This window comes from Mustela nigripes, chromosome 14 (assembly GCF_022355385.1).
Source record: "Mustela nigripes isolate SB6536 chromosome 14, MUSNIG.SB6536, whole genome shotgun sequence".
Classification (NCBI taxonomy): Eukaryota; Metazoa; Chordata; class Mammalia; order Carnivora; family Mustelidae; genus Mustela; species Mustela nigripes.
In genome coordinates, this window is record NC_081570.1 from 64,739,063 (window position 1) to 64,753,778 (window position 14,716).

The 14,716-nt window shown below is 38.6% G+C and overlaps 1 protein-coding gene across 2 annotated transcripts in view; it reads left to right on the forward strand.

The window, feature by feature from the left end:
• Positions 1–6,493: 6,493 nt before the first annotated feature.
• Positions 6,494–14,716, forward strand: part of MIGA1 (mitoguardin 1) — a 103,394-nt gene continuing 95,171 nt past the window's right edge. For both annotated transcript variants that reach the window (XM_059375184.1, XM_059375185.1), the window contains exons 1-2: positions 6,494–6,610; positions 9,357–9,470. In XM_059375184.1, coding sequence (XP_059231167.1) covers positions 9,372–9,470 — 99 coding nt within the window. In that variant the 5' untranslated portion in view covers positions 6,494–6,610; positions 9,357–9,371. The remainder of the gene's footprint in view (positions 6,611–9,356; positions 9,471–14,716) is intronic.

Below are 14,716 nucleotides of genomic sequence, written 5' to 3' on the forward strand. Positions count from 1 at the left end.
CAATTTGTAAATAGAGTAAGGGTTCGGTTTACTCTAGCTCGGGAATTCTCAAAGATAGCACTACTGACAAGTTGGACTAATTCTTTGTTGTGGGGTATGGTTCTGATGCATTGTAGGAGGTCTAGCAGCATGTGTAGTATCTATTAGATGACAATAGCACCTCCTCCCATTGGTGACAAAATCACCCCTACTTGAGAGTTATTGCTTTAGTTTGGATTGGTGCTTCTCAATGTCTTTTTTGATGATCAGATTAGATCATTCAGAAAAGTAGGTCAATAGACAAGAATGCTCACAATTAGAGGTTTCCAGCAAGAATCACCATCTGGGCATACCTGTAAGCCACCTGAAGCACATAAGTGAGCCCATGTACACCATTTCAGATGCTCTTAGGCAGGAAAAAAAAAAAAAAAAAAGGAGGGGGTTATTGGCTCTTTAAATCCAAGGAAGGCTAACTAGAACTGGGAACTCAAACATTACTAGGATGCCCAGTGATCGCTTCATCGGTCATTTCTTGAATTTGCCATCTTGCAGTTTTCTCCAAGAACAGACTTTCTAGTTTAAAAAATCCCAAGTATTGGGTTTATTGTCTTTACCTTGGTTAGGTGCTGCTCAGAAGCTTTCAGCCAAAGATTCAGGATCATTGAAGAACAAAGCAGCTGAAATGACAATTATGTGAATGGATGAAATGGAAGTTTCCAAGACAGAAAATAAGAGGCCAGGTCAACCTGATATTATACAGCAGAACAAAACGAAACAAAAACAAAAACAGAAACAAAAGGCCGAGCACAAAGATTTCTGATGGGCCAGAAGAGGAAGGATTTTTTAGACAAAGGGAAGAACATAGGCAAAATAATATCAACAGAGATAGTAATGCCTGATATGAGAACCTACAAAAGATCAGTATTACTAGAGCAGAGTTTGAGGGCAAAGAGTCAGGGAACAGGCTAGACAGAGAAGGTAGATCATGAGTGATTTTGTCTGCTAAGAGAAGTTTTTCTTCTGGAGATCCATGAAGAAATTTAAGAAAGGCAGCAACATGGTGAGATATATATATTGGATTACTTAGGTAGCTATGAATGGCATAGATGGAGGCAGATTATTGTAGAATACAGACAAGGGAGGCTAAGGACCTAGCAGCAGAGATGACCATGAGAGCTACTTAGGAGAAAAAAATCAATAGATGGTCAACTGACTCCGTGGGGACTGGAACCTAAGTTTTTTCTGTAAGAAGATTTTTCTGTACAGATCATCTTCCTTCTTGCATAGATTATTTTGATAGTTCCATGTATTTCTGACTCTAGTATCTCCTCTAATCTAATGCCATTATTCTAAACACAACTCTCTCTAAAACATAAATCCAATCAAATTCAATAGTTGTTCGTATATCCATAGATTTCCACAACCAGCTCAATCTAAGCTTAGTATATTTCACTGCCAGGGGCATGTGGATGGCTCAGTCAGTTAAGTGCTACACTCTTGATTTCAGCTCAGGATTGTGAGATCAAGTCTCCATTTGGGCTCTGTGCTCAGTGTAGAGTCTACCTGTCCCTCTCTGCTTCTTCCACAACCCCCTTCTCAAATGAATAAATAAATAAAATCTTTCAAAAACAAAGCTAATCAAAAAAGAAGTCCCATACCCTTTAACAGCAACCTCCATTTTCCCACAATCCTTCCAACACTAGGCAGACTAATCTACTTTCTGTCTCTACAGATATCCCTGTATTGGACATTTCATATAAAGAGAACCAGTGTGTAACTATTCCTTTTTTATAGTCAAGTAATATTCCATCACGTGGACACACTATAATTTATTTATCCGTTCATTAGTTGGTAGATATTTGGGTGGTTTCACTTTTTAGGTATTATGAATAATGTGGCTATTCACATTCACATACAAGTTTTTATGTGAATGTATCTTTTGTGTATTATTTAAAAATGGAATCACTGGGTCACAAGGTATCACTATGTTTAGTATTTTGAGGAACTGAATCTGTAATATTGGATATATGCAGTCATGTGCTAAATTAACATCTAGAACCATAGTCTGAGTTCTTTTTTTTCCCCCATAGTCTGAGTTCTAAATGCCTTGGTTGGCTTTGTTCTGACTTGTGGAGGAATCCACCATACACTTCTGGGTGGGTGATGACAGCAAAGATATAATGGCCAATATATACACTTTGGCATTGTATAGATTTAAAAGGAGGTCCTGAGTTATTTCTGGGGACTCTGCCAGGTTTTAACAGTTAATGAAAAAAGTAATTGCATATATGAATTATCTAAAAGAATTAATCTATTTAGGTAATGTAATGTTTTTTAACTAAAGTTCTGGACTTTGGTCAGACTTAATGTTTTCACTTGGTAAGTGCAGTTTCACTGCATGAAGTTCACTGGACATATATTAATGAGTCAGCTAGAGTGAACAGTGATCCTATATATCCTAAGTGAAATATCAGATACACACAATCAGTGCATTAAATCTATCTTGGGTGCTTTCTGCATGTGACCCATTCCTAAATGCTGGCTCTTTTCTTATAGGGCCCTTTTGTGGGTTTCTCAGTAACCTCCTCTCTTGCTAGGGATCTCTCACTGTACTATCTCCTAACATTGGGGGCAAAAATCTGTGGCTAACCATTTGGATAGTCCACTTAGCTCCTGGTTCAAAGATACACTCTCTTAAGCTTATTCAAGTCTGGCTACCTTCTGTGACATTCACATAACCCCCAGGATAATTTTTCTTGCAAAATTGCAAGTACAGGCCTTTTCCACTGTAGACCTTTCTCTGCTCTGCCATCAAAGACCTCTTTGGATAGTCTATTGTCTTTAGACTTTTCAGGTAACATAAACTACAGGGCACAGAAGTCAAATGGTCTGAGTTTGGGGCATGTGGGAGGCTTGGTTAAATATCTGCCTTCAGCTCAGGTCATGATCCCAAGGTCCTGGGATCAAGCCCTGCATTGGGCTCTCTGCTCAGCAGGAAGCCTGCTTCACCCTCTCCCTCTGCCTGCAGCTCTGCCTACTTGTGCTCTCTCCTTCTCTCTGTCAAATAAACAAGTAAAATCTTAAAAACAAACAAACCTTGCCCGAGTTTCTGCAAGTTCCTTCACTTGGCTTGAGGTGGGGATAGGATGAGATATGCACTTTCCTTTCCCCACTCTTGGGAAGGGGGAGGAAAATGCACAGCACTCCAGAAAAGTGTTTCTTAGGCATCTTCATTTTTCAGTCTCTGATCGATTCTGCCGTATCATTCCCTGGAGGTATGTGAGGACAGAGAATTGTTAAAGGAGCTTCACATTATTCCTATCATGCATTGTGTGGTTGGTCTAGCACCCTTTTTAAGAATACTTAGCACACTTGACATTTCTTCCTTTTTTTTTTTTTTAAGATTTTATTTATGTATTTGAAAGAGAGAGAAAGTAAGAGAGAGTACAAGTTGGGGGAGGGACAAAGAGAGATGGAGAAGCAGACTCCCCACAGATGCAGACCAGATCACAGGACCCTGAGATCATGACCTGAGCTGAGGGCAGATGCTTAACCTACTGAGCCATCCACGCACCCAGGATCTATTTCTTTTAACTTTGGAGGCTCTGCCAAAGGACGTGGAAAATTCCCACTGAATATGACTACATCTTAGAAATTTGTGCCAGGATTATTCTAAGTTCTCAACCATTTTTTGGTATCTTGGACCCCTCTGACATTCTGGTAAATGGCAAATTAGAGACCCCTTTCTCACATGACATTTCTACATGCATAAAACAAATGTGTAGGATTACAACAGAAACCAATTATGTGGCAGTAAACTTGAATCCTCAGATCCCATGGAGTTACCTCTCAAGTTGAAAACTTACATAAGAATCCTAGTACTTTACAAGAACTATTACATTTATCTTCCTAACACCCCAATGAGGAAACTGAGACATAATGAGGTTAAGTACTTGGCCTAAGACCACGTACCTAGTCAGAGGCAGAGAAAGGATTTGAACCTGGGCAGTCTAAAACTACAGTGTTGTTTTGAGATTATGCATATAAGAGCTTCCAGATTCATTGATGGTTGAGTAATTATTTCCTTGGGTGAGGGACAGACCTTTAGAGTTAACCAAGCTCCATTTTTCCCCTGGGCCAGAATAACACAAGGCATCATCTCCAAGGGTGCCTGTCTGGCTCAGCCAGTCGAGTGGGCAACTCTTGATCTCCAGGTGGTAAGTTCGAACCCCATGTTGGTTGGGTGTAGAGATTATTTAAAAAAATAAAAATTTTTGGGTGTCTGGGTGGCTCAGTGGGTTAAGCCACTGCCTTCGGCTCAGGTCATGATCTCAAGGTCCTGGGATCGAGTCCCGTGTCGGGCTCTCTGCTCAGCGGGGAGCCTGCTTCCTCCTCTCTCTCTCTCTGCCTGCCTCTCTGCCTACTTGTGATCTCTCTGTCAAATAAATAAATAAAATCTTTAAAAAAATAAATAAAAAATTTTAAAGATTTTATATATTTATTTGACAGAGAGAGAAAGACATAGAGAGAGGGAACACAAGCAGGAGGAGTGGGAGAGAAGAAGGCTCCCCACTAAGCAGGGAGCCAGACGTGGGGCTCGATTCCAGGACCTTGGAACCCTGACCTGAGCGGAAAGCAGATGCTCCATGAGTGAGCCAAACAGGTGTCCCTAAAAAAATAAAAATAAAAAATAAAATCTTAAAAAAAAGCCATTATACACATATATGAGACTGTGCCTCCTTGATGCTGCATCTATGTGGAATACCCTGTCCTGTGGTTTAAGCCACTATTTAGTTTTCTTGTAGCTAACGGCATCCTAACTGATAATACGTACAAATGGCTAAGATTGTGTGTTAACCTTAAAAATAAAACAGTCAGTTATTTTACCAGCAAAAATAGGTTTATTTGGGAATAACAGAATTGCAATTTGGGACAAGCAAGCAAAGTATGGCAAAGCTATAGGCAAGTGTAACAAACACAGGAGAACATTATTTTATGGAGAAGGAGAAAGATGGGAGGGGTTGTTTTGAACAAAAGGCCTTTGGAAAAAAGCAAGAGTTTGGGATGATGATAGTTTCTCGCTGGCTGAGTTGCAGTAGTCCATTTCTTCTAGAAGATGCAATGTGTAACTTTCCTGTTGGGTCCTATGATGGATGATTCTTTCCCTGACATTGAGTGGTAAAACTTTCCCTTCCAGCCTCTCCTTAAATCATGTTAAGTCCTCTTTAGTGGGGTTTCCCTTCATTAATTTTAGCAATTAAATATTCCACCAATCCCGGAGAAGGGAGTCTTGGAGCAAATTACATTGAATTAGAAAAGTGACAAAAATATGGTGTTTCTTATTCTCTTGTTGAACAGTAAAAGCCATAACGAGTATGTACTAATACCTCTTCCGTAACATTTATTGTAGAATTAAAAGAGAAAATGTTCTCAGTAGAGTTAAGAACTACTGCTCTTCCCCTTACACTGAATGTTTGGAAGTTGTCGGAAGTAGGGAGGAGGCAACAGAAAGGGGATTGAGAGAATAAACAAAAAAACAACCTTTCAGATTCCAGGTTCCTCATCTGTTAACAGCAACAGATATTTTATAAGTGCAGAATATTTTCACACAGAATTTTGTGCACTTTGTTATTATTCGTCTGGTAATGCCACACATCAGCATTGTCATTCTCTCTATTTCCCATTTGACTAAATAGAAATCTTGAAAACTAACAGAAATGATTATTCATTCCTGTTCCTTAGATAGGAATAATAACAACTGCTGTCATGTTTTAGCTATCCTAACAAAATTATTTTGACAGTCCACCACTAATAGGCTCAGCAATTGGAAGTTTTAAATCTGAAGGTTTGGTGGAATGTTTTGGCTCAGGACCAGATATGGAAACAGTATCATTTTTTGTTGTCGTTCTCCATGTCTCTCCTCCCCCATGCCCATTCGTTTACTGTGTTTAGTACCTCAGAACAGGGTATACTCAAAACCTAAAAATACTCAAAAGCCTAAAAACTCATAGTTGGCCATATTTACATATTTGAATTCAGCGGGAAACGTGGTGAAAAAAGAGTAATTGAAATCAATAACTACATCAATACAGGGTTAGAATGCCTCAACATTTATTCGTTTAAGTGCTGAGGCTCTACAACAGTAGTTTTTAATCTGAGATCCTTGGATTGGTCTGGGGAGTCTGAACTTGAATACACTGTAATATATTGCATATATATATATATATATATATATATATATGTATACTGTAACATAGGAGCGTGTCTACGTGCATTTTTCTGGAGTAAAGTCCCCTAGTTTTCACCAGATTCGCTGAATGTCCCTAGAGCCCTCAAAACGCTACAAAACACGATACCAGTTGACAGCATTGCAAAAATGCATTTCTTCTTAAGTGGTCTTTTTTTCCTATTTGGCAAGGCAGAAACCTCTTGCCCTAAACAAAAATGGCGGGAGCGGCTTCACACGTTGCCCCTCACGCTGAAAGGCTAGAAGGCCCCCGCTACATTCTTTCCACCTTCCCACTCCTGACCCCGGAAGGACTCCATCCCCGCGGCCAAGCGGCTGCTCAGCGCGGGGCTGCGGCGGGGAAGCAGGCGTGGGCCAGCCGCACCTGGCCTGGAGGAGCACCAGGTACAAGGGTGGAGACGCCGGGCGTTGGAGCGGGTGGGGTCGCTACGCGGGCCCGGCTGAGGAGGCGAGGCTGGGCATGGTGGGGCGTGGTGGGGCGCCGGCTGGGGCCCTGGCCTTGGCCCTTGAGCTTCTCAGTGCTGGTGAAGGAACAGAAAGCCAGAGAAGTCCCCACGCCGGAGGGAGGCCCGCAAAGGCAGCACTCTATCAGGGAGGGCACCCGACTGGTCCGAGCCCGACTGAGGGCCAGGGCGGGCGAGCCGAGAGGGAGACCCCTTTCCTGGTCCCTTGGTAAAGAAGGAAGACCGCTGAGGAGAGTGCTGTGGGGATCGGGGGGTGGGGGTCTTGGTGGAGGTAGGAACCGCTTGTGGGTCTGTGTTTCTGCTTGAATGCCAGTGGTTTGAGCAGGGAGTAGTATTTGAATGGGGAAGATTACGCTCTCTTTGCAGGTGCTTTCAGAGAACAATGTAGCATTGGGAGGAATTGGGGCGTTGGGATCCTATGTCAATAAAGTTGCTTAACATTTATATTCTGGAGGGAGGACTCCGGAAGACCTTGCTCTTGCACAGACCTTAATTATTATTGTTCTATCATTATTGCAACGAAGCATAGCTGTGTTTTTCTCAGAGTTCGGTTGTATGGATTTAGGCTTCACGTCAAAATTTTTTAGGGTATTTCAGACTTTCATTTTTGCTTAACTAGTAAAGTTCAAGCTGTAAAACAGAATTTTAGGGTGTTTAGAAACAAACTATCACATTTTTTTTAGCTCCGCAGTGGTTAGCTGTAGAGAAGCGAGTAATATTACATAATACAGTATTTCTGGTAATGTTTTAGACTCTATGAATTTGAATATTAAACTGCCTTAGTGTTCATTTTAATTATGAAATTCTTATGGAAGCAACTGAAAGTCGGATTTTTAAATATTATTCAATTATTATTAAGTTTAGAATCATTCCCTCAGTGATTTTAAGTTAAAGGGAATGAGGTAGGTAGGATGTAAAAAGGAGATTTGTCAGAACTCTTTTAAGAAAACCCTGGCAGTTTAAATTGAAAAGTTTGCTTTATTTTCTTTCTCCTCTCTTTAAAAAATAGGAATCTTTTATTATGGAGAAAGACACTTTGGGAGAATTACTCAGTATTTTTTTTTAATGTAGCAAAGATGGCTTAATGATCCAGAATCTACTTAATTGCTAAAAATGTTTCTTAAGAAGTTGTCAGTTTTAAGGGAGTGAAGGGGATAAGTGTACCTTTTTTTATTCTTTTTAGTGTAACAAAAAAATAATATATGTAGGTGCCTAAAAAATGAAATATTTGAAAAGACTTATAATGAAAAGGAATGATTCCTTCCCAGCCTCTCTTATACCCCAGAGGACCATTTTTCTCTTGTTTGTTTATAGATTCCTTTGTATTTCTCAGTAATATATTTGTATCATAGTTTATTGGTTGGAATAAATGTGTTTCAATTAGAATTATACTGAACCTGAACATAGTCATTAGAATATGTGTGAGGGGGCATTAAGTTTATACTCTGTGTCAGTAGTAGGGAATAAGGTTAGTAGGTTAGTGTCAATAGCAGTAAACCACCTGTGTTTTATTTGGAAGGAGACTACTACTTAATCAGTGGTTTTGACAATTGTGTGAAGAAAGAATATTAACAGAAAAGGGTAGTCTACTGGAGTCTACAAAAAGAGAAGACAAATATGCAGAAATAAAGGACTTAAAGTATAGCTAGCCAGTAAGCTTTTATAGAGAGATTGCTAATGATTTTTATCTTCTCTTTAGTTATATTTATGTGGCCCTATTCAATGAAAAGAAACATTAGATTTGGTAGACATAAACATTCTAGTTACTGGAGAGGCCTATTCTCTTGTGTACCAGAGACCTGTCTCTGGCTTTTAATTGGCCTAGATAAGTGGATCCAGGGATCCATTAATTTTGTGCTCACTAGGCAGCCTTTTCAACATTTTAGAAAAATTTAGCTCCTTACAGTTTTTTATTTCAGAGAAGGTGTGTTTTGATAACATATTTATGTATTCTTTTACTAGATAGTATATTTCCTTATTATAAATGAATAAATTTTTAAGATAACTTATACATCAATACTATGTGAATTTGTTTAGGCACACAGATAAAATTGAGTTTCTGGCTTTGAAAAGCATAGACCCAGAGCCTGAACCATTATGTATCTATGAAGGCTACCCGTAAGGGCTTTTCTGAGAGCTGCTTTCTCTATAGACATCTGACTTCTCTTTCTTTGGTTTCAATAGAAATAGGCATTAAAACAATTAAAATTTCATAGCATGTATGTGGCATTTCTTTGAAGATCTTTAAAATGGGCTAGTAGGAGAATAAGTACCTGAGTTCTGAAGTTCAGTGAACTGAGCTTTCTAGCCCTGGGAGTCCTGGTCCCAGTTAGATTTCCTTGTAGGAAATAGGTGGAAGAAATCAGTTTTAAATTATGATTTAAAAGCTGAAATGTTTAACCAGAAAAGAGAAAATCTAGAACCTGCAATTTTCTAGGGAAAATGTGCTACCTGAACTCTCAGTTCAAATCTAACTCAGTTCTTTTTGGGTGCTTTGGTGATTAATAAATAAACTTTTAGCTTGGATAAATTTGGCTCATAATTTTTTTCAGGGAAGTTTATTATGAATAATTAACTGCAAAAAGAAAAAAAACTGATAGAGTTAAAATTTCAATTTGTCTCTTTCATTTGGTGGCTCATATGTTTTTATGTTTCATTTAATGAAGATTAGAAGAGGAGTCATGTCAGAAGAAACAGTAAGCGAATCACAGTTTTCCTTGAAGACAGCAGTATTAAGAGTGTTTGATCTTCCTCTGTCTTGGTACTATTCTCTCTCCCAGGTAAAAAAGAAAGAAACATGAAGTTGAATAATAAATTTATTGCTCAGAGCATAGTATTTTATTTACAGTATTTAACTTTCAGTTGAGGTTTTAAATGGTTCAGTCAAATATTTATTAAGGTGGTTTAATACTTACTTGATTTTTATTTCATGGCTTTTAGTTGTTATCATATTCAGGACTTTTTAAAGAAATAGTCCTGGGGTACCTGGCTGCCTCAGTTGGAAGAACAAGTGACTTTTGATCTTGGGGTCCTGAGTTTGAGCCCCATGTGGGTGTAGAGATTACTTAGATAAATTAAATTAACTTAGACAAAATTGTTCTACCTTTTTTTTTTTTTATAGAGATTCTTTTATTGATTCATTTGAGAGAGAGCAAGCAAGAGCATGAAGGGGGAGGTGAGAGGAAGAGGAAGAAGCAGTCTTCCCACTGAGCGGGGAGCCTCGTACCTCATAAATGGAATTATATAATATTTGTCTTTTTGGGACTGCCTTATTTTACTTAGCATAATGTCCTCAAGTTTCATTTATTATGTAGCATGTCAGAATTTCCTTTTTTTTTTTTTTTTTAAAAGATTTTATTTGTTGATTTGTCAGAGAGAGAGAGTGCACACAAGCACAAGCAGTGGGATCGGCAGGCAGAAGGAGAAGCAGGCTCCCTGCTGAGCAAGGAGCCTAATGCGGGACTCACCTGAGCCAAAGGCAGATAGATGCTTAATTGACCGAGCCACCCAGGAGTCCCAGAATTTCCTTGTCTTCCCAGGTTGAATAACATTTGATTTTACATACATACCACATTTGGTTAATCCATTCATCCACCACTGGTCATTTGTGTTACTTCCATCTTTTGGCTCTTGTGAATAATGGTGCTATAAACATGAGTGTATAAATATGTATTCAAGTCCCTGCTTTCAGCTCTTTTGGATATATATCTGATGTGAAATTGCTGGATCACATAGTGATTCTGTGTTAAATTTGTTGAGGAACTCGCATATCTCTTTCCATAGTGGCTTCACCACCACTTTTCATTTCTACCAGCAGTGGACAAGAGTTCTGGCTTCTCCACATTCTTACCAACACCTGTTATTTTCTGGCTTTTTGATATAGTTGGTATCTCATTGTGGTTGTGATTTACATTTCCCTAGTGATTAGTGATGTTGAGCATCTCTTCACGCACTTACTGTCTTTTTGTATATCTTCCATGGGAGCAGTCCCTATATTTTTAGTACTTGCTTCTAAGGCAATTTGTGCTTCCTTGTGCTAAAGAAAACGGTATGTATAGAAAGTAGCATTTAGTTCTCTAAAGTTACACCAAATTTCATCCAATCCAAGATGATGATTTTTGACATTTGGACATTTACAAAACTTGCTTACATATTGAAATGAATAGTATCTCAGATGGGTGAAATATAGTGTAATTTTACATGTATATAGGAAAGGAGGTTGCACAGTTAAAATGTATGAGAATAGTAATTACTACCTAGGGTTCAATATGTTTAAGACGTTGTTTATGTCCTTTATACATAAAATGTCTCTAATCTACAAAGTAACCCTGGAATTTGGAAATCATCTCAATTTTACTAATCTGGAGGCTTCAAGAGCTTCAGTAACTTATCTAAAAGGGCAAATAATAGGGGTACCTGGGTGGCTCAGTTGGTTAAACATCCGACTCTATTTATTTATTTGAAAGAGAGAGAGAGTGTGTGTGTGTGCAGGCAGGGGGAGGGAGAGGCACTAGCATACTCCATGGTAAGCACAGAATCCCACACAGAGCACGATCTCAGGATCCTTATATTAGAACCTAAGCTGAAATCAAGAGGTATACACTACTTGATCATATATAGTATTCAGTGTGACTAAAGTGATTTTAATAGATGATGTAAGATAAATAGGGATTTATTTATTTAAGATTATTTTTATTGACATATATTATTAGCCCCAGGGGTACGGGTCTGTGCATTGTCAGGCTTACACATTTCACAGCACTCATCATATCACATACCCTCCCCAATGTCCATAACTCAGCCACCCTCTTCCTACCCCCCAATCTCCCAGCAACCCTTGGTTTGTTTTGTGAGATTAAGAGTCTCTTATGGTTTGTCTCCCTCCGACAAATAGGAATTTAAACACCTTCAGTGATGCATCTTGATTCATGTTTCACCACTGCGGAATTGTGTGATCTTTGGCAGGTCACTTAACCTCTTTGAAGCCAATTTACCATATTTGACATGCAATAAATGTTAACTCCTATTATATTTTCCTGTGTCATTTATTTAAGTAATAATACATTTTCCAAGTATTTGTTCTTTCATTTAGTGAATATATACTCTAAACAAAATACTTTTGTCTCTTTTGGTTCTGTACTTTTCTTAAGGATTGCTTTGGAATATTACTCTTTATCATGTAATAGAAACAGACTCTGATTTTCCACCACAACATGAAGAGGCAAGTAGTTTAGTTGATTCTTCAAATTCAGAGTGTCAAGTGAGAAAGACAAAGACAAATTTTAAGCACTTAGGATAAAAAGCTGTCTAAATGCACTGTAGCATCCTGAACTGGTCCTGGAATTGAAAAAGAACATCAGTGGAAAAACTGGTGAAATCAGAATAAAGTCTATAGTTTAGTTAATAATATTGTACTGTTAGCTTTTTCGTTTTGTTTTAATGTAAATTTTTTAGTTTTACAAGAGGTTATATAAGATGTTAATATCAGGAAAATCCCAAGTGATGGGTATATAGGAACCCTACTATCTTTGCAGCTTTTCTGTAAATCTAAAGTTATTTCGGGGCACCTGGGTGGGTCAGCTGGTTAAGTGTCTGCCTTCGGTTTAGGTTATAATCTTGGGGTCCTGGGATCAAGCCCCACATTGGGCTCCCTGCTCAGTGGGTAGTCTGCTTTTCCCTCTGCCTCTGCCCCTCCCATGCTTGTGCTCTCCCTTTCTCAAATAAATAAATAAATAAATAAATAAAATCTTTAAAATAATTATTTCTGGGGCACCTGGGTGGCTCACCTGGGTGGGTTAAAGCCTCTGCTTTCGGCTCAGGTCATGATCCCAGGGTCCTGGGATCGAGCCCCGCATCGGGCTCCCTGCTCCACAGAGGAGCCTGCTTTCCTTCCTCTCTCTCTGCCTGCCTCTCTGCCTACTTGTGATCTTTGTCTGTCAAATAAATTAAAAAAGAAAATTATTTCTGTTTTAATTTTTTAAATTAGCATTAAATCATAGCTCACATTTTTGAGTACCTGCTACGTGTCAGATATTATGTATGTTATGTATGTTATCTATCCACAACAACCTTATGAGGAAAGGGTTATTCCCATTTATTCAGAGTTTACAGTTTGCATGCAGTATGTTCTAGTTATCAGAAAGATGCATTCAAAGTATATCTATTAAGCCTCTACTGTGTTTCAGTCAAGACATAATGTGGTGAGCAAGATATAGGCATAGTTCCAGCCCTTACTGAGCTTAGAACCTTAATAAAGTTTGTAGAAACCACCCCTTCATCCCTGCCCCCCCCGTCGCCAAAATAAAGGTGTTGTAAGTACTGTGTTTGAGGAATAGATCAACTGAATCCTTTTGCTGAGTAAAGGGAAATAAGGTTATTAGAACAGGAGACTCGTGTGTGACTATCTGTTCTCTGTTTCCAGAGAACATTAGATGGTGGGGGAAAATTGACAAAGAGCATTAATCATAGCATCAGGTTATGAAGTGGGCAGGGTTGTGAAATCTGATCATAAGGAGTAGTGTTCTTTTCCTTTGTGTTTTCAGTGTCTGGGCCATAAATAGATGCTCAATTCATGTTGAATGAATAGGACATGTGTCTAGTTTTCATTTGTCTGGAGGTGAGGAAATGAACTGCATCACCACAGAAAACCTCTCTGAGCTTTAGGATTCTGAGATGCTATTTCCAGTGTTGCAGGCAATGATATAAGAAGCGATTGACTTCCCTATGGTGGAGAGGAGTAACAAAACAAGAAGTGATAAGCAGGAGTAAGAGACTTTCAAGTGTTGTATTTTCTAGATTACTTAGGATAAACATTTTCTCTGGGAAATTTGTTACTTTTTTTTGTCATGGAAAGGTTTTGTTTTTTTTTTTAAAGATTTTATTTATTTGATACAGAGAGATCACAAGTAGGCAGAGAGAGGGGGGGGGAAGAAGGCTCCCCACAGAGCAGAGAGCTGGATGTGGGGCTTGATCCCAGGACCCCGAGACCACGACCCAAGCCAAAGGTAGAGGCTAAACCTCTGAGCCACCCAGGCATCCCTGTCATGGAAAGATTTATTTTTTCATGAGATTATGATTGTAAACTTCAATAGGTCTTTTATGTAAAAATATATAAGATATAAACAGAACTTGAATTTTAATAAAAGTGAATTGATTTTTATTGTATTTGAATTTATATTAGTAAAGAACATTATATGTCTGATGGAGCAGTTTTAATTTTTTATTTATATCTCATAGTAGTTCTCTAACTTTAGTGCCCTTGGATATAGAACTGACAGTTTAAGCAGCCATGATCACTTAGCTGTGACTGGGCCTTTATTAATAGATTATTTTTCCGTAATGGAGATCTTAATTTCTTATTTTACATTTACTCCTGCAATAAATACTAATCTTTACATTTGATCTAAGATTAGTATTTTTTTGATAATGAGGTCATGGCAGTTTATAAAAATATTGAAATTAAGAATATGTTCTGGGGCACCTGGGTGGCTCAGTGGGTTAAAGCCTCTGCCTTCGGCTCAGGTCATGATCCCAGGGTCCTGAGATTGAGCCCCGCATCGGGCTTTCTGCTCAGCAGGAAGCCTGCTTCTCTTCCTCTCTCTCTCTGCCTGCCTCTCTGCCTACATGTGATTTCTGGCTGTCAAATAAATAAATAAAATCTTAAAAAAAAAAGATGTTCTTAATAGTGCTGTTTTTATTTTTAATTAAAGACATTTTCTAAGATTTTATTTTTAAGTAATCTCTACACCCAACCTGTGGCTTGAATTCACAACCCTGAGATCAGGAGTCCCACGCTCCAGTGACTGAGCCAGCTACGTGTCCCAATGATAGCGCTGTTTTTAGAATTTATTATTGAGTATTTAGAATCCAATTTCAGGGAGTGTCGTTTTTTTCCAAATCTCATGTGGCTGCTCTTAACACTGAAGGTATGGTTCCAGAGGGAAAAACAGAAATGTAAAGAAATAAAAATTTGTAGGGCTCCTGGGTGGCGTAGTTGGTTAGGCATTTGACTCTTGATTTTGGCTTG